This window comes from Diorhabda carinulata, chromosome 6, assembly GCF_026250575.1.
Source record: "Diorhabda carinulata isolate Delta chromosome 6, icDioCari1.1, whole genome shotgun sequence".
NCBI lineage: Eukaryota > Metazoa > Arthropoda > Insecta > Coleoptera > Chrysomelidae > Diorhabda > Diorhabda carinulata.
The window spans coordinates 24938454-24960521 of NC_079465.1; the positions used below are offsets into that span (position 1 = coordinate 24938454).

At 30.3% G+C, this 22068-nt stretch overlaps 3 protein-coding genes across 6 annotated transcripts in view; 1 reads left to right on the plus strand and 2 right to left on the minus strand.

The window, feature by feature from the left end:
* Positions 1-3803: 3803 nt before the first annotated feature.
* LOC130895497 (transcription elongation factor B polypeptide 3) lies at positions 3804-8306 on the minus strand. Its single transcript, XM_057802821.1, has 7 exons — positions 7957-8306; positions 7585-7777; positions 6355-7523; positions 6016-6195; positions 4999-5086; positions 4467-4943; positions 3804-4408 (listed from the first exon to the last, which is right to left on the minus strand). The coding sequence occupies exons 1-7, from the start codon at positions 8044-8046 to the stop codon at positions 4305-4307; spliced, it is 2301 nt and encodes a 766-aa protein (XP_057658804.1). The 5' UTR covers positions 8047-8306; the 3' UTR covers positions 3804-4304.
* Positions 8307-9241: 935 nt separating this feature from the next.
* Positions 9242-22068, plus strand: part of LOC130895627 (serine/threonine-protein phosphatase rdgC) — a 40269-nt gene continuing 27442 nt past the window's right edge. Inside the window, exon 1 of one of the 3 annotated variants that reach the window (XM_057803041.1) lies at positions 9242-9407. The gene's annotated coding sequence lies outside the window, so the exon portion shown is untranslated. Of the gene's footprint in view, positions 9408-13740; positions 13931-16592; positions 16917-22068 lie in introns of those variants that run through there. The other 2 variants (XM_057803040.1, XM_057803039.1) reach the window with 2 other exon arrangements.
* LOC130895631 (3-ketoacyl-CoA thiolase, mitochondrial) lies at positions 10325-15624 on the minus strand. Of its 2 annotated transcripts, none has more exons than XM_057803048.1 (8): positions 15329-15624; positions 15068-15234; positions 14774-14905; positions 13279-13546; positions 11950-12125; positions 10837-11037; positions 10628-10782; positions 10325-10564 (listed from the first exon to the last, which is right to left on the minus strand). In XM_057803048.1, the coding sequence occupies exons 1-8, from the start codon at positions 15345-15347 to the stop codon at positions 10483-10485; spliced, it is 1200 nt and encodes a 399-aa protein (XP_057659031.1). In that variant the 5' UTR covers positions 15348-15624; the 3' UTR covers positions 10325-10482. The 2 variants fall into 2 exon arrangements, with proteins under 2 accessions (XP_057659031.1, XP_057659032.1); XM_057803049.1 differs by lacking the exon at positions 13279-13546 and adding an exon at positions 12269-12536 and having other exon boundaries at positions 15329-15619.

The following is a 22068-nucleotide window of genomic DNA, read 5'->3' on the forward strand; positions in this document are numbered from 1 at the left end:
ATATTAATTTCGCGGTAAACTATGTATTTAAAATGCTTCGGACGTCATTTAGCGCCATTTATGAAAAAATTAAACATTATTTCACACGAAATTAAAATTCAATATATATTTATTTAAAAAAAAAGGAAAAGAGCGCGGTTTGAATAATTGGATATTTGTTTGCGTGTGCGCGTTCTAAGAGATTTTATTACTGCCGTATTATTGTTTTTTGGTATATTTTTAACCTTAATAACCTTAATTAAATATTCGATATCAACTTTCATACAATTAATTTTTCATTCTGTCGTGTTTATAATATCACATTTATTGAAAATAAAAAGTTTTTTATGTTTACGCACAGAACTAATAATTCTATGATTTTTTTACTATAGGGTGCGTTCCGATAGACATTTTCGAGATTAACGTTTACTCCCCTCCATTCTCCTTCACAAGAGGAATGCATTAGGAGTGTTTTAACCATTAATGTAAATATTATTACATATGGAGTGTTTGAAAATAAATCAAAAGTTTGAATAAATTACTTTATTAACTTAAAACTAAATTCTAATAAACCAATACATATTTGAACTTCGTTCGAACGAACTATTTAAATGATTTATATATACTAGTCTAATAAAAATGTCCTTTATTGTGATAGTTTGGTATTCGTTGTGCATAACAGTAATACTTCATCTGATTCAGGTGCAAAATGGTAATTATACTTCTCAACGTCTACTTTAATTCAGCTCTACTATTGGATCGTAGATATGAGTGAACGTAATGACGTCATCGCAACGATTGGAATTGTTACATATTTTTAGTCAAATTTTCAAAAATATAGTCTTATAGAAAAATTTAAATTGAGGTTAAGGATTATACGTGGATATCTAATACCAATTTAGATAATTGAATAGCCGTTTCATTGAGGATTCGACTTCAATAATTAGAGCGAGATAGTAAAACATCCACATTCTATAGTAATACATTGCTGTAAAACACAATATTGTTAGATACAGTGTTGTAAATTCGATATACAATTCAATAAATTCTCCGAAACTTTAATTAAATTCTTTTATTTCTACAATTGATTTTAGATATATTATAAGTTATATTTTTGACATTGGCAACACTGACTGTCACTGCTGTTTTAGGTGTAAATTACCAGCACTAATTTTTTTTAAACATTACGTTGTTGAATGTGATTAGTGCTGTTTCCATCTCAAATCCGCGTTTTGTTCCAAAATTTTGTCGTTATGTTTAAAAAAAATCTATGCTGTTCTTGAATTTAATGAAGAATATTGTTATGTATCATACTTACCGTTAGATTAAAATATTTTTTTGTATTAATAGCATCAATCATTCCGTATACCCTGACTAATACACGTTGAATTTTCAAACAATCTTGCTAAAAGTGTATCAAAGGCTGTGAATATTCACAGATGGCAAATTTGTGTCTTCTAAGACGAACAAAACATAATAAAAATTGTGAAACAAGGACATCGACGCAAATGGTTTCTTTAACAATACTGATCATTTGGAGCACTATATCAAAGTCAACTCTAAATGTATTTATCAGAGAAATTTGTGAAACATTGCATAACTTTAATTCTTCTACTCAATCAAAAACCTGCTATACAGTCAAATTGATTAATTATCCACCATATAGTCCTGATTTGGACAACAAACACAATTAGTAGGACAAGCATCAACAACAGCCCGTCCAACTGCAAGGGTAAGATGGAGAGACGGGGTCTCAGAAGATGGTGCAGCAAATTAGATGGTCTACACAAGATATTGGGAAAAATGGCATTTGAGACTCTCCTATAAGGCTGTAGCCCTAGTAATGATGATTTGTCACTCAATGATTTTATTTTGTTCACTAATATGGAAAGAAAGTGTGTGGTTAATGATTTTCGATACAAAAAGAAGCTGTGGGAGTCAAGAGTGGAAAAAGTGCTTGAAAAGTTGGTACAAACGTATGGAAAAGTTTATTAATTTTAATGGAGTTTGTTTTTATAACAAAAAAAAATAGTTTTGATAATAATTTATTGTTATTTTAAAAATATAAATAGGATTCATAGACTGGAAGGAATCTGATTAGTGATTGTCCGTTTTTTTCTAGGGTTCTCATTGAAACTTTTCTGGGAAGATGAGATTTTCTTTGCAAAAAATGGGTCCTGTCGTCCTTTTATGTTCGTTAGTGACACTTAAAGTTAAGCTAAAAGACATCTTTGGTGAGGATTTTTTTATATTGAATAGAAACATTTGAGAATATGAGTTGTTTTGAAGGAACCTAATGTTCATAGGTTTTGGAAACTTTATTAGGCTATTATGAATGTTCATACATATTTTATTTCAATGCCAAAAATCCCAGAGAAATGTCAATGGGAACTCGAGGAGTTTTCCACGAGTTATAAAGATTTTCTATACTCTTTCAGTACTTTAATGGACAGGAATCAGAAAATTGGGGTGTAATTCCTCCTGGTCTGTCAAATAAAGGCTAAGACAAAATAAAAACTCATTGTAATTTATGTTTTTAATTATTTATTGCATTAATAATGAATAAACTCTAATTAACAATAATTATAAATATAATTCATATCACACGAATAAGAATTTTTGAAAATTTCACAATTTTAGAATAAAGTCGAGGAAGACTTAATAATTTTAAACTTCCAATTCATCCAGAAAACCCATTTTTGGAATTCTTCCTCGACTGTCACATCCATTTAAAAATCATAATATCTACGTACAAAATTTATACAAGGGTATGTACAAATTGAACTAATAAAGATGGACCAAAAATATATCAAATCGTCCACTTGTATTAAAAATTTTAAGAAAATGATGTAAATTTGAGAAAATGGAGCACCAAACCTATTCAACTGACAATTTTTTATCAAACAAAGGCTATTATTGTACAAAAATCTGAAATATTTCATATGGTACTTTATCAGCTTGTAAAATTATTTGTAAAAGTTTCTTGTAACTTTTTTTTAAAAACTGGTAAACCAAAGTATATCGTTTTGTACATCAGAATCAATAAATTTTAAAAATTTGTAATCCACCAGTATAATTGATTAATTTTTGAAGAAAAAAAGGATTAAAAAAAGAAAAAGACATAAATATTTGAAAATAAAAATGATACAAATGAATTACCAATACATAAAGACTAAAATGTTTGAATTAAAAACTTATAAAAATGTGTTTATTACCAAATTGACAATCCACAAGATTAAATGATTTACTTTTAGATAAAAAACAACTTAAAAAAATGTTACCTCATAATAGGTACTGCAAATATACCAAACAAATATTTTCAATGCAAAAGGTCATAGATTTTCGAAATAAAAGCTGATTCAAATGAATTACCACTTATTTCAAACCGTAAACCGCAATAAAAGAATGTTTTTTCGAAAAATTGGTAATCCAAAGATATAATTAACCAATTTTTGAATAAAAAGGGATTGAAATCCTCAAAAAAAGTGATGGTTGGGACCACAAACCTATTTTTAGTGCCAAAAGACACATAATTAAAAATAAAGATGATATAAATGAACTATCACCCATTTCAAAACGTAAACTGCATTTTAAGAATGTTTTTTTGAAAAATTAGTAATCCACATGTACAACTAGTCATTTTTTTATTTGAAATCCTCATAACAGGTGATGGTTGTGTACCAAAATTACATTCTTAGTACAAAAGGTCATTAATATTTGGAAATAAAGATGAGACAAATGAACTACTACTCATATCAAACCGTAAACTGCACTAACAAAATGTTTTTTCACAAAATTAGTAATCCACAAGAATAATTTATTGATTTTTGGATAAAATGGGATTTTTTAAAAATGGCACCTTAAAATAAACGATGATAGTGTACCAAAAATAAACTTATGATGGTCATGTACCAAGCAAAATCTATTAATGTATTACGAAAGAATCTTTTCATTGAAATAATTTAAAAACCAAAAAATTTTTAAGAAAATCAAAATTTGGTAAATTTTAACGACTTAAAATCACAATGGTGCATAAAAACCAACATATCACAAAAAATAGAGGCATAAATAATTTTGATAAAAAAATGAACTAATACTAAAAAGGAATTAATTAATTTCGAAAAAATATTATTCTAAGGATTCTAATCACAACAAGAACAAAGTTACTCGCAATGATAAAATTTAAACAACAGGGGGTTGAAACGAACTAACCTCAATTAATTGATTCAATTCTTACAGTCGAAAATAATGCATAAAAAATTACATAAAATTCTCCTTGTTCAAAAATATAAGACCACTTCGTGACGCTTCCCAACAAATTCCTTTCACCTTCTGAATCTATTTTTCATAAACGATAAAGTTTTTGCCATGAGAGGCGCCTTCTTTGCTTTCATCACCGTTGCACTACTAACAGCACCACTACTACCACCTAAAAACCAATAAAACATTCATATCCCTTGTAATAAAAATCCCTTAACAACATTTACCCCTATCTGCGGCTTTTCTTCCAGGATCCGGAACGGATACTTTACCGGCTTCCCCAGATTGAGCTAAAGCCGTCAATTTTTGAGTAGTCGTTATTTTCCTATCGGTATTGATGGTACCGTTTTTGGCTTGTCTTTTAGCGACGTTCCTCGGCGGTTTAACGAACTCGGAATCAATGTAAGCGAGTTTAGTAGTCCTAACCGGTATCGATTTATCTTGCGATAATTTTATATTCGCTTTAACGGCATTTAATTTGGCTTCCCTTTCGTCTAAGCAACGCATGTACATGTCACGCCACGATTCCATTTCCTCCCTCTGTTTATTCCTGAAATCTTTCTGACAATGCAACTGCCACAATTCGTCGGTATCCTCAATCAGATACGGGTTGTGGTGCTCCAAATTAAATATCTGATCTGCTGTAGCCCTTTCCATTATCGGCTTGAGGATTATATAAGGAACACCACCCGTATATTCTAATGCTGAAAGATAAAAATATTACATCATTTGGTACCTAAAAATAAAAGCGAAACGTACCGTCAATATTATCTTGTAGTACTCTAACGCATAGTTGGAACAAGCTTTCGACTTTTCCAACGGTTTTATTTCCGGAATAAACTTTAGTTCTGAAACAAATGCATTGGTGAAGCTCTGGGTGTACCATATGAAAGAATATTTCATGTAAAAACAATATTTGATGGAGCTAAACCCAACAAAATTACCAAAAAAGATCCTTTTTATAGGTTTATACACCTCCAAATCAAAATAAATTTGTAGATTAATCAAAATAAGGGGATTGATATAAAAAAAACAACAATCTATAAATATATGTCGTCTATATTACATGCCCAAGCTTTATTTCAAAAAGTTCATCCATATAGAGATTGCACAAAAATGGTACCCAGAAAAAGAAAAAAATTTAAATAGAGATAAAGATATTTGATATAGAAGCCTATACAAATGAACTACCACTCATATCAAACTGTGCAAATAGCACTAACAAAATGTTTTTCCAAAAAATTGGTAATCCGCAGGGATAATTTTTTTAAATAAAAATTATTGCAAACCTCCTAATAGGTGATGGTTGGGTACCAAAAATCTATGTTTAACACAAAGAGATACAAATATTTGAAAATAAAGATGATACAAATAAACTACCACTCATTTCAAATCGTGAACTGCAATAAAAGAATATTTTTTTTTAATTGGTAATCCAAAAGCATAACTGGTCAATTTTTGACTTGAAAACCTCATAATAAATGATAAAACTTATTTTTAACACAAAAAGATACAAATATTTAAAATAGAGATGATATAAATGAACTTCCACTCATTTCAAACCTCAAGCCCCACTAACAAAATGTTTCTCTACAAAAATGGTAATCCTATGTTTGTGGATTACCTCATGACACCGAAGGGTACCCAGAAAATAGCCTCCTTTGGAAGTGATTCACATATTTTGGAAACAGAGCAGATTGGAAAAAAAATCTAAACCTAGTCTAATTGTCTAATTAGTATTAAATCTAAAAGTTTATGATGAAAAACTTATTTTTATCTTTGATTTTTGTTTGTCATCACTCTACTTAATGCTTCGTCATCTGTATATAAACGTTTGGGCTGTGTATCTAAAGATATTCCTAATGGTTTGTAATTCGGGGTAATCTCTGGTAGAAGACTAGATAAACAAACGTTCAAAGGCTCTATTGGTTCTTCTTTTAATAATTCAGGTACTACCTGATAAACAAACAATTTTATACAACAAATATACCACAATTTTGAAACACATTGTATAATTTACCACTATAATAAGCAAGATGATAAAGAATAACATTGTAAATGAACAAAAGGTCAAAATGAATCATAAATTACGATCTAAAATTGATTTTTACTTACGATTTTAGAAGAAGAGCTTCCACTATCGTCATTTTTCGATTTCCTATTTTTTGTAGATTCCGTTTCGACGTTTTCCAATGATCTAGTGGGATTTTGAGTAATCTTAGGTTTATCAGATTTCTTTTTAGAATTAGGCGCCATAGGACCGCACATACCTAAAGCTTCTGCAAAACTTGCTCCTGAACCCGAATCAATACCGTGCACAATTTCTTTCTTTGTAGCATTCGAAATTTTGTCTAATTTAACTTTCTTTTTAGCCGGATCTTCAGAATTACTAGATTTATGTTTTGAAGATGAACTTGTATGAGAATCTTTTGATTTGTATATGTCTTTTGTTTTATCTTCTTTTATACTGTCTTTTAATTTAATTTCAGAAGATTTTTTCTCTATTTTTGAGTCTCTTTTACTGCTTGAACTAGAATGACGCGACTCTTTATCTTTAGAGGAATGACTAGATTTAGTGTGCTTATCAGTCTTTTCATTTTTATGCTTATCTGACTTATGACGACTATTTTCCTTTTCCTCGTGCTTTTTGGTGTTATGACTCGATTTTACTGTTTCAGAATCTTTTTTATGTTTTCCTTCATCATATTTTTTATCAGATTTGTGCTTCGATTCACTTTCAGTATCTTTCTTTGATTTATGCTTGGATTCAGATCGATAGGAGCTCTCTTTACATTTATCTGAATTCTTCTTGTGCTTCTCTGAGATTTCTCTGTGTTTATTATCACTTTTTTCATGCTTATCACCCCTACTTTCTTTAGAGGATTTATTTTTGTGGTTATCTTGACTAGATCGATCACTATCATTCTTAAACTTTTTAGAGTGATGTGTTTCTCTATCATCCGAACTAGAATTATACGAATGAATTCTTTTTCGAGAATGGTGTTCTTTGCGTTTGCTATAAGCCTCCTTTTCAGATTCTGCTGACGACAATGATGATTCTGAAGATGACGACGATGAGCTACTGGATTTACTTCTACTATCACCTTTGTTATATTTACACAAATTACTTTCTACTTCATTTTTACTATTTCTACGAATTTCTGGTTTGCTACCATAACCCTCACTCTCATTCTCTGAATGACTTATATTTTCTTTAGACGAGTCTTGTTTTTGACAGTCTTTATTCTCATTTTCACTTGAATATACAGAATCTGCATCATCTTCTGTAAAGCAAAATATAGATGAAAAAACTGATCAAAAATTTCAAGATCACGTATTAAATACCGAGAGAAGTCTCTTGTGCTGCTTTTTCCTCCTCCAACACCATAAATTTCCATGAAGTAACCAAATCTTTAGCTGCGTCACCTACTGAACCACCCAGCTTTTTTAATGCATTAACAGTCCTACCAATACCAGTGGTTTCTAAATGTAGAGTTCTAATTTGGAGCTTACTCAATTTTCCAATAACATACAGCATCTAAATATATAGACAACATTCTAAATTTTGATTTGTTTCTCGTAAATCAGTAAATAATTAACAAATACCGAGGAAGCACCTAAGCTATATAATATAAAAACGACTTATGCAAATTGGAGACTTTGACTAGACGTTTAAATTTACTTACCAATTCGGAAAATTTTAGAAAAAAATCTTACCTTGTCTTCATTTTTATTCTGGTTGTATCTATCCAATCTTTCTTGGTACTGAAGAATAGCTTTAATAATATCGTCATTCGAAGACGTCATTTTGTTATTAAAAGTTAAATACTTGGGGTTACTGTATAATATTCAAACAGATGGACACTAAACAAACACTCATACACTTTTTTAATAAATAAATATTTAATCGTTACATTATTAATTAAAAGATTCTTATTGCACAACTGCAATATTTATTACAAAATAATAAACGAATTGAACTGAAAATATAAATAATTTTCACAGACAAATTCAACCTCTCTTTACTAAGAAATTTGACGTACTGATTGAATCGTACAACCATACTTAATATGTCAACTGTCATCTGTCAAAATCATACTATTATAAAGGGTGATTTTCAGGTATTGAGTAGTTGCCGCCAATGTCAAGACATACTAATTATTGGCTTGCAAACCTTAAAGAATGATTCGAGTCCAGCTTAAAAAATGAATTCAAATAAAATAATTTTATTTAACTTTCTCAAATCATCAATTATTGAAGCCATTTGGGCAAGTTTTTTCTCATTTGGAGTTTCATTATGTATGTAGTATTGAATGTTGCAGAGATTTTAGCTTTCTCTTTAATTGACTAAGCCAAAATGTTTCAGTTTAATTGAATTTTCGGACCATTTCAATATAGATTTATAAAATATTCAATATACGCAAATATAAAAGTTACTGGATCCGTGTAAACTAGCCTTAATATGTACTATAGGTCATTTCGATTTGAGACGTCGGCCATATTGTCGTGGTGGATAAACAAAAACTTTATTTCGTTTGTGTATAGAAAATTTATTATTTCGAACGCTTTTTGTATTGAAATAAATTTATCTGGCCAAAAAAACACGAAAATAAAACACCAATATAACCATAATTTTAATGTAAATAACGCACAAGACAATATGGCGGCTAGTTGTAACGTCGTCAGAAAATGACCTACGGGTCAAAACAATATAGAAGGTTCCCTTTTAACTTAATTTAATGATAATAATGATGTTTCGTAGTTTTTAAAATTTCATATCTGTGATGAATAAAGTTCAGTTGCTAAATTTAAATTTTTAATGTAGTCAGGCAGTTAAAGAAGTTACGTAACCAGACATTTTAGTAAAAAAAAGTTGGTACCACTGGATTCAAATAATGTTTGAAATTGTTTAGATGATACAAGTATATAGTTATCCATAATTATGAATAAATTTTAGTAAAGAGTGGGTCATTATTAATATGATAAGTGATTGGATACACATAATATGCATAATTTTCATTATCCCAAGCAAATGCAAAGATAAGTCATATGATTTTTGACTAGAAACTCGATTATTTAAAACTTAATGTTAGTTAGAATGAACATAGGTAGAAAAAATGTTTAATATTTACTACAGGAAAGAAGATTTGATAAAATGACTTAGTGAAGTAAGTAAATTTATTTATTAAATCGCTATATTTGTACCATTAATATATTGTTTGATTTACTTCGATCTGTGAAATTAGTTTTAATAAAATAATGGTATAGTAGAACTTCTTGAGGACAATATGTTTTGACATATGTCTTCAATCATATCCGCATTGGAAGTGGTTTTACTTTTAATGTACCCCAAATAATTTCTATAGATATAAATACACAAAACTTCAAATTAGGCTTCAGTTTCGACAATAATCTCTTAATCAGTGCAAAATTTCTATCCAACAAACATTCTCTCGAGGTATAAGAACAGGACAAAGTCGCTGGTAGCAAGGTCTGGAGAATACAGCGGATGTGGAGGCAATAATTCAAGCAATTTTGACGTTTATTTTGAGTACTTCTTTTTAAAATGGGGTCATTTTTCCTTAGTCACACTACGGAATATTCGCGAGTTTATGGGTTTTATCTTTTGAAGATAGTTGTTGAATATTATACCATGTGCATGCCAAAGCACTGATACCTTAACCATATCAGTTTGATTTTATATCGTAAAGGTCTCATTTTCACTTTACAGTCATCTGAAATTATTTTGTGGACTTTTTTTATGGTTTCGTCGGTAACAGTCTTTTTGGGGGGCAAATAGTTCATTATCCTTGAGCGAAGCCCGAATAATGTTTACCAATCCAACTATTGGCTTCAGTAGGTTTTTTTTTGTCAAAATCACACAATAAATTCTTTTTATCGATATTTTCAAAATAACAAAAATTGCTATAGCTCACAAATTAATTGTATGACAGCTGTCAAATTTATGCACGTGCCTTTCACTTTCAAAGTTCAACTGATAATCACGTGGATTCAATATTGTTCAAATTACAAAAAATAAATTATATTGTTGGGAATTTAGGGTATAAATAAATAAAAAACGAAATAAAAACCGCCATTTTAATATAACAATTGTAGATAATACAAATATATTGAACAATTACATGTTTTTATAAAAATATATGAAGTCAATAATCCAAAATTAGCAGTCTCAACAAAACATTTATTGTATTAGTATAAAAAAACTTTTTTCATTGTTCCACCCTATATATTTTCAATCATAATAGCAATCCCTTGACCACCACCAATACAAGCAGATCCGATTGCAAGTTTTCCGTTTCTTCTCCTGCAATTAACACATTGATATATAAAAAAAAAAGAAAATTGAATAAAGTCGTTTGAAACATACTTTAGTTCATACACAAGATGGCCGGTTATTCTAGACCCGGAAGCTGCTAGGGGATGTCCTACGGCTATAGCCCCACCGTTTACGTTCAATTTGTTCATGTCCAGCTTCAAATCTTTAGCACAAGCTAAAGTTTGAGCTGCGAACGCCTCATTAATCTGGAAAAACGGTGAAATTTGATCATTTGTGGCGTACATCGTTCAAGTACTTACTTCGATTAGATCGATATCTTCCAAAGTTTTTCCTGTAGCTTTAAGTATGTTTCTTATGGCAGGAGAGGGACCGAATCCCATAATGGAAGGCTCAACACCAACTACGGAATGCGCTACTATTCTAGCTAAAGGTTTTAAGTTGTATTTAGACAGAGAAGCTTCGCTAGCTACCACAACCGCTGCAGCACCATCACTTATACCCTAAGAAATAAAGAAAAAAGTGATGTCTGGCGATGTTGGAGACGTTTTATATTATATAAATAACATTTTTTTTTGTTTTCTGGCATCAATTTCCTTTTTTATTTGGGAAAAATCACTAATCTACCTTCGACTATTTTTTATTAGTCCTTTTGAAAAAGTTCATTTTCAATTAACAACGTTGCCGATACTTAAATATTTCTTCTAATATGAAGAAATCGAATAAAATTTCAATTCAGCAAATATTCCTATGAACGATAAAATAGAGATCTGCTAAAATCGATTCTGATTCTATGATAGTGCAAATCGATTTGACTCGAAGACACAGAACTAATAATTCGGAACTGGTTCCTAATCAGATCTATGATAAATACTAATGTCAACTTAAAACAGTCAAACGTCAATTTATGACGCGATAACTTCATTGCTACCTTGATTGTACTACTCTCTTTAAAAAATATATGAAACAATAATAATTAAATGAAAATTTATTCATTTAAAGCTTTTTTGCGTTTTTTATGTTTCTTCAAAATCGAGATCTGTTATAATTGATTCTGAATATATCATGGTACAAATCTATGTAATTCGAAAACACAGAACTAAAAACTGGTTCGTAATCAGATCTATGATAAATGCTAATGTCAATTTAAAAGTGTCAAATGTTAATTTATGACGCGATAACTTCGTTGCTACCTTTTCATTAAAAAATTACATTGTAGGTGAAAATTGATTTGTCTAATTACTTTTCTCCGTTATTTTTTGTTTCCCCAAATAAAAGATTAAATTTACAATGTGGTTCACTAAAAAATACCGATGATGTAAATAATCTTAATATTGTTCCAGTAAGTGAAATAAAAATGATATATATACAGGGGGTAACATCAAATAAATTGGTTTATAACTAAAAATATTTACCGAAGCTGATCCGGCTGTAACCAAACCGTCCTTTTTGAAAAGTGACGGTAATTTAGTCAACATTTCAGGCGTGGTCCATGGCCTTGGGTGTTCATCTACCTCGAAATTGACAATTTCCTTTTTTTCTTTTATCGGAACCGGTACGATTTCATCTTTAAATTTTCCAGCGTCGTTGGCTAATGAAGCGAAAAAAAAATATTCATTTTCAAACATACTCAGTCACATTAGACATAAAGCCAACTATCAGTAAGTTAAAACGACAAAAGCTGAGTATTAAAGCGTGCATCAGTGAAAGAAAATGAAACGAAAATGGTTTCACCTGCTTTCCACCTCTGCTGAGACGTATACGAGAAAGCATCGACTTCGTCCTTTGTCAATTTGAATTGTTCCCCAAGTTTTTCAGCAGTTAACGCCATCGGTATGTTACAATAACTATCCATGAGGCCCGTCCACATCGCGTCTTCGAAAATTGGGGGTTGTCCCAAAGGGATGTTCCCGAATCTTATGTTTCTAACAATATAAGGACTTTGCGATAAGTTTTCCACGCCTCCCGTTAAAGCTATATCGGCTACTCCGGTGGATATGTCCTATTTAACATAAACAAGAAATTATAGTCCATTCATTCAGTTAAAAAAGCAAATTTAGTACTATTTTCAATAATCCGAAATTAAAATATCATTTTATATTATTAAAATTAACACTTTATGTATATTAACCTTATTTTTATTGCTTTCAATCAGATAAACGAATGGACTATAATTCTAATCCTCCTAGCTTTAAAAACGTGTTTTGTAAATTGTATTTTACCGATAAAAAATCATCAAACATCTATTTTTATTTGAATTAAATGAAAAAACTCAATTCCTCCGAAAAATATAGTATTTTCACTCGAAATTTCAAACTGTTCCACAAGCTTTTCAGAGATTAATGATATAATAAATCCCACTACCGTGAGAAATAATTTTCTAGAACACACCACAAACATCTAGACCTGATGGAAAAACCTGGGAAAATCATTTGTCGCAGTATAGAGTCCCAAACAAAGATGGAAACATATCGATACCCACTGGTATAACCGTGAAGCCGATCCTGTTCTACGGTTATTCGTATTAATTTTTTGTAACCGTTATTATGTAGACAATTTCTAAGATCTTATTCTTGTTGTTTGTTGTCTATAAAAACAGTTACAAAAAAATAAATATAAATAGCGCGTCCGCCAACATATTACAACAGGATCGGCTTCACGATATTTATATCAGCGGGTTAGTTCGTGACAATATAAGCAATAATGAGATAGGCGAGTGAATATTCACATTCGTATAAAATCACCTGCTTTCCAACGTTGTTGTGACGTAAAACTAAATTCGTCTATTTCCTTTCTGGATAATTTGAATTGTTCGCCTAGTTTTTCAGCAGTCAGAGCCATGTTTAGATTACAAACTGTATCGGTGCTACTTTGCGTCATAGCATCTTCTAATATGGGAGATACTCCCAGTGGGATATTTCCGAATCTTATATTTCTTACTATATAAGGCAGGGATGACATATTTTCAACCCCTCCCGTTAACGCGATTTCTGCCAAACCAACTGAAATATCCTGAATAAAATTCGATAAATATTGATGATATTTTTCATAAACAATATATTTTAGTACGTATAATTTTATATAAAAAACATATTAACGTAAACTGCCTATAATTTCACTCGTAGGACGAGTTTAAGCACTTAAGGACAGTTCTGGTGTAACTCTGATTCATAAAGTGAGTTCTATGAGAGTGATCTAGAAGTTTTGTACTTTGAGGTTATGTTTTTGGCGTCACTTCTTATTCTAATTGTTTACTACTCAGTTTTAATTATTTTATTTCATTTCGGTGTTTTTTCTCGTGCTTTTTTATGTGTTTTTGTACTTATAAATATTGTGTGTATTTTAGGTTAGTGTTTATTTAAAAACATTCAGTTTTGTTTTTTAAGCGAAGTTAAAGTAAGTTTGTATTTTTTATTTAGTAATAAATGTATATCATTACTGTTTTATTATACTACCAAATGAAATTTCTGTAAGAAAAATTTGAAAAATACGAAAAAATAACTATAAATTCATAATTTGAATCTAAAAAAAAAGTTTCTAGCTTTAGATTAAGAAAATTAAATGAAATAGTTAATTGATGTGCTTTTTTTTGTAATTTTAGTAATATTTTGATATATATGAATAAACCAAAAAATAGGGAACAGTTTCAATTCAAAAAATTAAGTTAAACGTATAAATCTTGTCACCCACATATTTTAAAATCTAAAATAATCACAAAAAATGGAAAATAAACGTGAAAACAGCTGTTTTTTCATATTTTTATATGGAAAATCATATGAAAACAAAGAACATAACCTAAAAATGCGAAATATTTGTATATATGTTAACAATTTTGAATTAAAAGAGTTTTTTTATTATAACTGAGTTGGAGATTATAAAAAAACCCTGTTGCCACATTTCAAGGCGTAACCCTCTGAAATGTTGAAAATAAATCTCAATTGAATGCACTTTAAATAAATACTAACACATTTTTTAACACAAAAAATGAAAAATAAATTTAAAAAAGTCTTTTTTTCATCAATTTCTATAAAAAATCATAGGAAAACAGAAAATATAACCTAAAAATGCGATATGTTTGTATTTTTTCCAATACTTTTGGATTAATGGATTTTTTTTTGGATAACTTGAGTTGGAAATTATAAAAAACCCTGTTGCCACATTTCAAGACGTAACCATATGAAATTTTACAAATAAAACTCTATTGAATGTACTTTACATCATTACTAACACATTTCTTACTTGTAATCCATTGATAATTGATTGGAATCCTGACCCACACAGCCTGTTTACTGAGAAAGCTGGTTTTTCCAGAGGTATTCCTGATTTTAAAAGGACATGTCTTGCTAAGAATCCTCCATCAGCTGCAACAGACTAAAAAATATTCACAAATCATAAATTTATTCTTATTGGTATTTCTATTATCAAATTCATCATTATCTATACATTTCTTTTATTTAATCGTTTTGAAATAATAAATTTTCGTTTAATTATTCACGTCTTTATTCAATCAGGATGTATATGGATATAACTTACTGGCATTACATTTCCAATAACCACTGTATCCACCCATTCTGGATTAACGTTTGAAGCAGCTAAAGCCGCTTTGGAGGCAGTTACCTGTAGATCTGTTATATGAGTTTTTGCTAATTTACCTCCGAATGTACCAAAAGGGGTACGTTTAGCACCAACAATGAAAATACCTAAGCAATTAATAACAAATAATATAACTTGATTTTTATTACACTCACCATATGTTTTAATACTACTCGGTGAAACTGTATTGTTTTCACTTACCTTTAGCTAAAGCAGTCATTATTTCGCACCTAATTACTAAATAAATTCGTAAAAATGGACGTTTTACAATTTAGATAAGATAATACAAAGTTCAAGCTTCAGATTTTAATTGTTTATTACTATTTAAATAAGGTTAATAAATATACTTGAACTTTGCACTTTGATATGGAATTTTGTGTTAATAAATTTCTTTTAAAAAGTAAGTTGTTTTGATAAATTTACGAAAACAACTAATATTTTAGCTATAATTACAACATAACCTAAAGTAAGTGAGCCAACTGGTCACTGAAAACAGTAATCTGTTTACAACGTACATTTCTATTAGTTTAATTATTCTGTAATAGATGGCGCTTTGTGAAATTGAATTATTGGAAAGTATGTAAATTATAATAAAATTTGCTGCAATGACATATTAGAAAAATAACATAATTACAAACATTTTTTAAAGATCATTAAATGTATTCGCAGGTACTGCCACCGATTGAAAAATGAAAAAAATATGAATTAGTATTTGCTACGAGGGTGGTTCGATAAATTCGACAATAAAGATTTGCAATAAAAACAGTATTTGGAATTTGATAGGAATTCTGTTGAAAAATTTATTTTAAAATGTAAGTTGTTTTGATAAATTTACGAAAACAACTAGTATTTTAGTTATAATTAGAACATAACCTAAAGTAATTACGCCAACTGGTCACTTAAACTGTTACGAGGGTAGTTCGATAAATTCCAAAATAAAAATTTATAATAAAAACAGTATTTTGAATCAAGTTTAGATTGGTGGACAACTTTCTGGAATACGTTTATTTTTTTTTTGTAGTTTATGTAGTTATATTAGGATATATAATACGAGGTATGATAAAAAAACTACGTTTCATTAAAAAATAAGTTCGAAGTACTTAATTGGATATCAAAGGTAATATTCGAAAATTGACTAGAAGCTTTTTTAAAAGGTTTCTTTTTAATTTCAAGAAATTCATCATCATCATCATTAATAAACAGCCAGTCACGTCAATTTTTAGACATACACCTCCCTTAATATTTGCCACTGTGCAATTGTCATCTAACTGAGTGAAAATGAAATGAAATTTAAAAATTCGTCGAATTTGCGCGGCGCCTTTTATCTGTTTTTTACAAATGGCGGACGCGCCTTTGATATTTCCTTTTAGACCTTTTTTTAATTTCTTATTTTTAGCATTAACGTCATTTCAGGATCTCCTTTTGTTATTTTTGATATAAATCGTGTTTTAATATTTTTTTTCATTCAATATATCAACACCCTGTACATATTATTATAGAAGAAATCGCGCGAATCAATTATCTAAATTACCATTATTAAAAGTCACCTTTTGTAAGTGTTACATACGAATATACCTGACCACCACACGCTTGCGTAAAATTATAAGGCCGGACGCGTCGTTTTCCAACGTCTCGACGCCGTTTTTCGCTTCAGTAACCGAGATATATTTCAGATAGACGCGTATTTCAAGCTCGTCACCGCGTCGATTGGAAAATAACGCGAACGATCTACAAACCGCTATTTTTTTTTTTCTTACACAAACGACAAGTGTTTTTTTCAACACCCAATGTAAGTTACCACGTATTTCTAATTAATCACAATTTTTGAATTTATTCATGATTTGAATACAGGGTATATCGACAATATAACCATAAGATACAGTGTGTTTATCAAAGTGACGTAACTTGACGAAATAATTAAATTTCGAATCGCTGTGTTTCTAATCCTTTCGAAGGACTTTCTACCACCTCCTCTCCATCACCATGCGATGAAACTATGAGACTTCCTTCCTGTTTTCTGGGACGTTCACTTTTGGCCTAAAGATTTATGTTCAACTCCTTTTCCTGGAGCTTGGTCGTCGTGTCCAGTTTAATATTCTCTTCTTTTCTTGAGAATAGAGCCATATTCTTTACTCTACTTCTTACTAGCTCATTGATTCTTGTTCTATGAGTGTAATTTATGGTCTAACTTTCGATGGACAAGCTGGGACGTTCACTTTTGGCCTAAAGATTCATGTTTAACTCCTTTTCTAATAGCTCTGATAAGTTAGAGCTTGGTCGTCGTCTCCAGTTTAATAACCTCTTTTTTTCTTGAGAATAGAGCCATATTCTTTACTCTACTTCTTACTAGCTCATTGATTCTTGTTCTATGAGTGTAATTTATGGTCTAACTTTCGATGGACAAGCTGGGACGTTCACTTTTGGCCTAAAGATTCATGTTTAACTCCTTTTCTAATAGCTCTGATAAGTTGGAGCTTGGTCGTCGTGTCCAGTTTAATAATCTCTTCTTTTCTTGAGAATAGAGCCATATTCTTTACTCTACTTCTTACTAGCTCATTGATTCTTGTTCTATGAGTGTAATTTATGGTCTAACTTTCGATGGACAAGCTGGGACGTTCACTTTTGGCCTAAAGATTCATGTTTAACTCCTTTTCTAATAGCTCTGATAAGTTAGAGCTTGGTCGTCGTCTCCAGTTTAATAACCTCTTTTTTTCTTGAGAATAGAGCCATATTCTTTACTCTACTTCTTACTAGCTCTTTGGTTCTTGTTCTATGAGTGTAATTTATGGTCTAACTTTCGATGGACAAGATGGGACGTTCGCTTTTGGCCTAAAGATTCATGTTTAACTCCTTTTCTAATAGCTCTGATAAGTTGGAGCTTGGTCGTCGTGTCCAGTTTAATAATCTCTTCTTTTCTTGAGAATAGAGCCATATTCTTTACTCTACTTCTTACTAGCTCTTTGGTTCTTGTTCTATGAGTGTAATTTATGGTCTAACTTTCGATGGACAAGATGGGACGTTCGCTTTTGGCCTAAAAATTCATGTTTAACTCCTTTTCTAATAGCTCTGATAAGTTGGAGCTTGGTCGTCGTGTCCAGTTTAATAATCTCTTCTTTTCTTGAGAATAGAGCCATATTCTTTACTCTACTTCTTACTAGCTCATTGATTCTTGTTCTACGAGTGTAATTTATGGTCTAACTTTCGATGGACAAGCTGGGACGTTCACTTTTGGCCTAAAGATTCATGTTTAACTCCTTTTCTAATAGCTCTGATAAGCTGGAGCTTGGTCGTCGTCTCCAGTTTAATAATTTCTTCTTTTCTTGAGAGCAGATCCTTGTTTACTCTTTTCATCTTTGGTTGTATGTCTTAAAGTTGTTCTTCTTCTTTTTTTTCATTGTTCATCACTATTGGTCGTTGTTTAGGTGTTTCACATACAAACTTGTATCCTCAAGTAGTTTCTGAATAGTTTTTTGAATCTTCTTCTGTGGTGTCTTTTGGTCTATCTCTCGATATATTTGAATTATTTTCGAATCCAGTCGTTGTGTTAACTTTCTAAGACTTGAGTTGAGAGGATGGTCTGAATTATTAAAAAAAAACTGTATGTATGTATTCATCGATCGAAGACTTGATTAAATACTTTTATATATAAATATATAAAATGTTCGTTAGGGTATTTGTAGCTCTCTCTCTCTCATCTAAATGTTTGGATTTTTGTGCTAAGTAGTTAAAAATAGCGAACATCAGCTGATAGACTTCGCTTATTTTAGAAAATTCAACTTTATTTTCAATGCTATGAGGCGGTCGGCGATCCACGATCATCTTTTGTTTATATTTTTTCTAGATATCATATAAAAAACATCGAAGAAAATCATTTTACATTATATTTATTGAAAATATGGCGATAGAACGCGTAATACAACTTGTTGTATACAAATTTTGAGAATAAAAAATATTTATGACGTGAAAAAGTTTTCTTAAAACTCTTTTTCAGAAGTACTTTCATTAGAACTAAAAGATAATTGGTTTTAATAAGCTCACTAGCGTACTCGACGAATATCAAACTACATATTAAGAATCCAGTATTAGTGTACAAACTGCCTTAAATACTAAATCTCTTCGTATACAATAATAACTATAAAATCATTAGATAAGGATATTTATGTTAGTATAAGATAAAAATGTATAATTGAATGATACGTTAAGGGACACTTTGAATCACTTAACTTTGTGATTTCTTTAATTTCTTAGACCTTTTGATATGTTGATATTTCTAAATGTTTTGATTCTAGTTTTCTTCTGGTTTAAAATTAGTTTTTTAATAATTTTTAGAAAGAAAGATAAAAATAAAAAAATTCAAGTGGATCCTAACTGAAGATAGAAAGAGAAAGAACATCGTTATACCACTCTTCATCCCTTTCTACTCTATTCTGATTGAATCGCATTGATGTCGAAATTTCGAGTGGTGAGAACAGATACTGTTTCTCCTTTTCTTACAATTTCGATTTTGATATCAACTCTATGGAATTTGATTCTATTGTTTTCTTTCAATCAAATTTGGCATGTGTTTATCACATTGTTTTATCTATGGACATGATTAAAACTAAGTTCTTAACCTGTTATTGCAATTAGAATCTTTTCTCTTTTTCTGCTCTAAGGGTTTATAATGAATTAATCTTTCCAGGTCGTAACGGTTTTAGGGTGTCAGTTTAATGAAGGGTAATTAGGCTAGATGTTCCGGAAATTCAGCAAATTAAAAATTAATTTAACGTTTTGGTTAGAATGTGTAAGATGAATTTAAATACTTATCCACAATGGTATTTATGCTTGGATAGAGAATGAGAGAGGAAAATTCAATGTGGGAAGTGGTTTTATTTAAGATGGTCCTGATGTAGCAATCTTTTCCTCTGCAAGGCTGGGATTGGGAGGTTTTGTTTGCGTTTTCTTTTTGTCTCGAGTGAAATAAATAAAATGGAAAATAAATCGAATAAATTGGTTCACCAGGTTACAGGAAACAGTGGAAATTCTTTAGCGAAGAGCCAAAAAAAAACAAGAAACTTTTTCGGTAATTATCCTTTTAAGGATTATCACCTATAATCAATGACAATGTTTAGTGAAAATTTCAGCAAAATTCTAAGCGAATTTGAAGTAAATTGCGTTGCTTGTATCAGCGAGGCGTGTTTGTATTGAAAAAAAAAAAAAATACGTTAACATGTTTTTTTCACTCTGAAACATAAAATAGCTCGAGCGTGAATGCGATAAATTTTATTTAGAATGCGAATTTTTGCTATTTAGTGAATATATCAAGTGATTCGAGAAAATTCGACAAAAATATGGGTCATTGGAAACATTAACAAACATTAAGTTGAAAAAAAGCTGCCTCAATATAGTATTGCGAATTAAAAACTAAACAAAGTAACAAAATAAAAATTTTTATTGGAAAATTTCAATGATTTCAAGTGTCCAAGGGTCATATGGAATCGCTTAAGTAAGACGTTGGTTCCCGACAGTTTACAATAAATCTAAAAAAGTGACAAAAACTCTTTTAGGAAAATTTAACGGTTTTCAATAGATTTTGAAAAGAAATAGAAGCAATTTGATTAATTTCAATGATTTCAAGTGTCCAAGGGTCATATGGAATCGCTTAAGTAAGACGTTGGTTCCCGACAGTTTACAATAAATCTAAAAAAGTGACAAAAACTCTTTTAGGAAAATTTAACGGTTTTCAATAGATTTTGAAAAGAAATAGAAGCAATTTGATTAATTTCAATGATTTCAAGTGTCCAAGGGTCATATAGAATCGCTTAAGTAAGACGTTGGCTCCCGACAGTTTACAATAAATCTAAAAAAGTGACAAAACTCTTATTGGAAAATTTAACGGTTTTTAATAGATTTTGAAAAGAAATAGAAGCAATTTGATTAATTTCAATGATTTCAAGTGTCCAAGGGTCATATGGAATCGCTTAAGTAAGACGTTGGTTCCCGACAGTTTACAATAAATCTAAAAAAGTGACAAAAACTCTTTTAGGAAAATTTAACGGTTTTCAATAGATTTTGAAAAGAAATAGAAGCAATTTGATTAATTTCAATGATTTCAAGTGTCCAAGGGTCATATGGAATCGCTTAAGTAAGACGTTGGCTCCCGACAGTTTACAATAAATCTAAAAAAGTGACAAAACTCTTATTGGAAAATTTAACGGTTTTTAATAGATTTTGAAATGTAGTAGAAGCAATCTGATTGAGTTCAATGATTTCAATGGAGGAAAAAATACTGTATCATTTAATAAATGGTTAACAGATCTTAAACGGTTCCCATCGGGAGTGGCGAGATAATTCGGGACACTTCGTACATCTTATTTTGAATACCACATGTATCCAAAACTAAAATATGTGTATGCCGATGTTTAACATCTTTTAAAGCAGCTATAAAATTGTTGAGTCATCAATGTGTAGGTATCGAGAATCCATATATAACCAAACATCCAAGGGTTCGATCGATAAGTGAGAATTCTGCAAAGTTTCGCAAAATATTTTATAAAGTTAAGCGATATAGAAGGGATTAGACATCGTACTTTACATATTTTTCATCGATAGCTACGAATTCGATTTAACAAATTGTTTTTTTACTAACCTGAAACTTATCGTATCAAAAATGAGAAATTTCTCAAAATACTTTCGTTCAAAAAAAATAAAAGCAATTATTAACTGTAGATATATCCAAAAAAAAGTAGAACATAAAATTCATTAGTTTAAAGAGGTAATACAGGGGGCGTATGTACCGTTATCGCAATCTGCGGTTTGGCACGATAAGGAACCTTACCGCGGTCTCTGAAATTTTCCCACGTTCAAGTGAGGCCTTTTATACACGTTATGACAATCACAATCCAACCAAAAATGTCTTTTAATGGATGATATTATGACGTCCGAAATGTCACGAACTTTAT

Coding starts and splice junctions, on each gene's coding strand:
- LOC130895497 (XM_057802821.1), bottom strand. CDS start 8,046: ATGACGTCTTCGAATGACGATATTATTAAAGCTATTCTTCAGTACCAA. Junction 7,778..7,956: donor AGAATAAAAATGAAGACAAG/GTAAGATTTTTT, acceptor CTATATATTTAG/ATGCTGTATGTTATTGGAAA. Junction 4,944..4,998: donor ACTACAAGATAATATTGACG/GTACGTTTCGCT, acceptor TTTATCTTTCAG/CATTAGAATATACGGGTGGT.
- LOC130895631 (XM_057803048.1), bottom strand. Junction 13,547..14,773: donor CAATTATCAATGGATTACAA/GTAAGAAATGTG, acceptor AATTTTATTCAG/GATATTTCAGTTGGTTTGGC. Junction 12,126..13,278: donor ACAACAACGTTGGAAAGCAG/GTGATTTTATAC, acceptor TCGCTTCATTAG/CCAACGACGCTGGAAAATTT.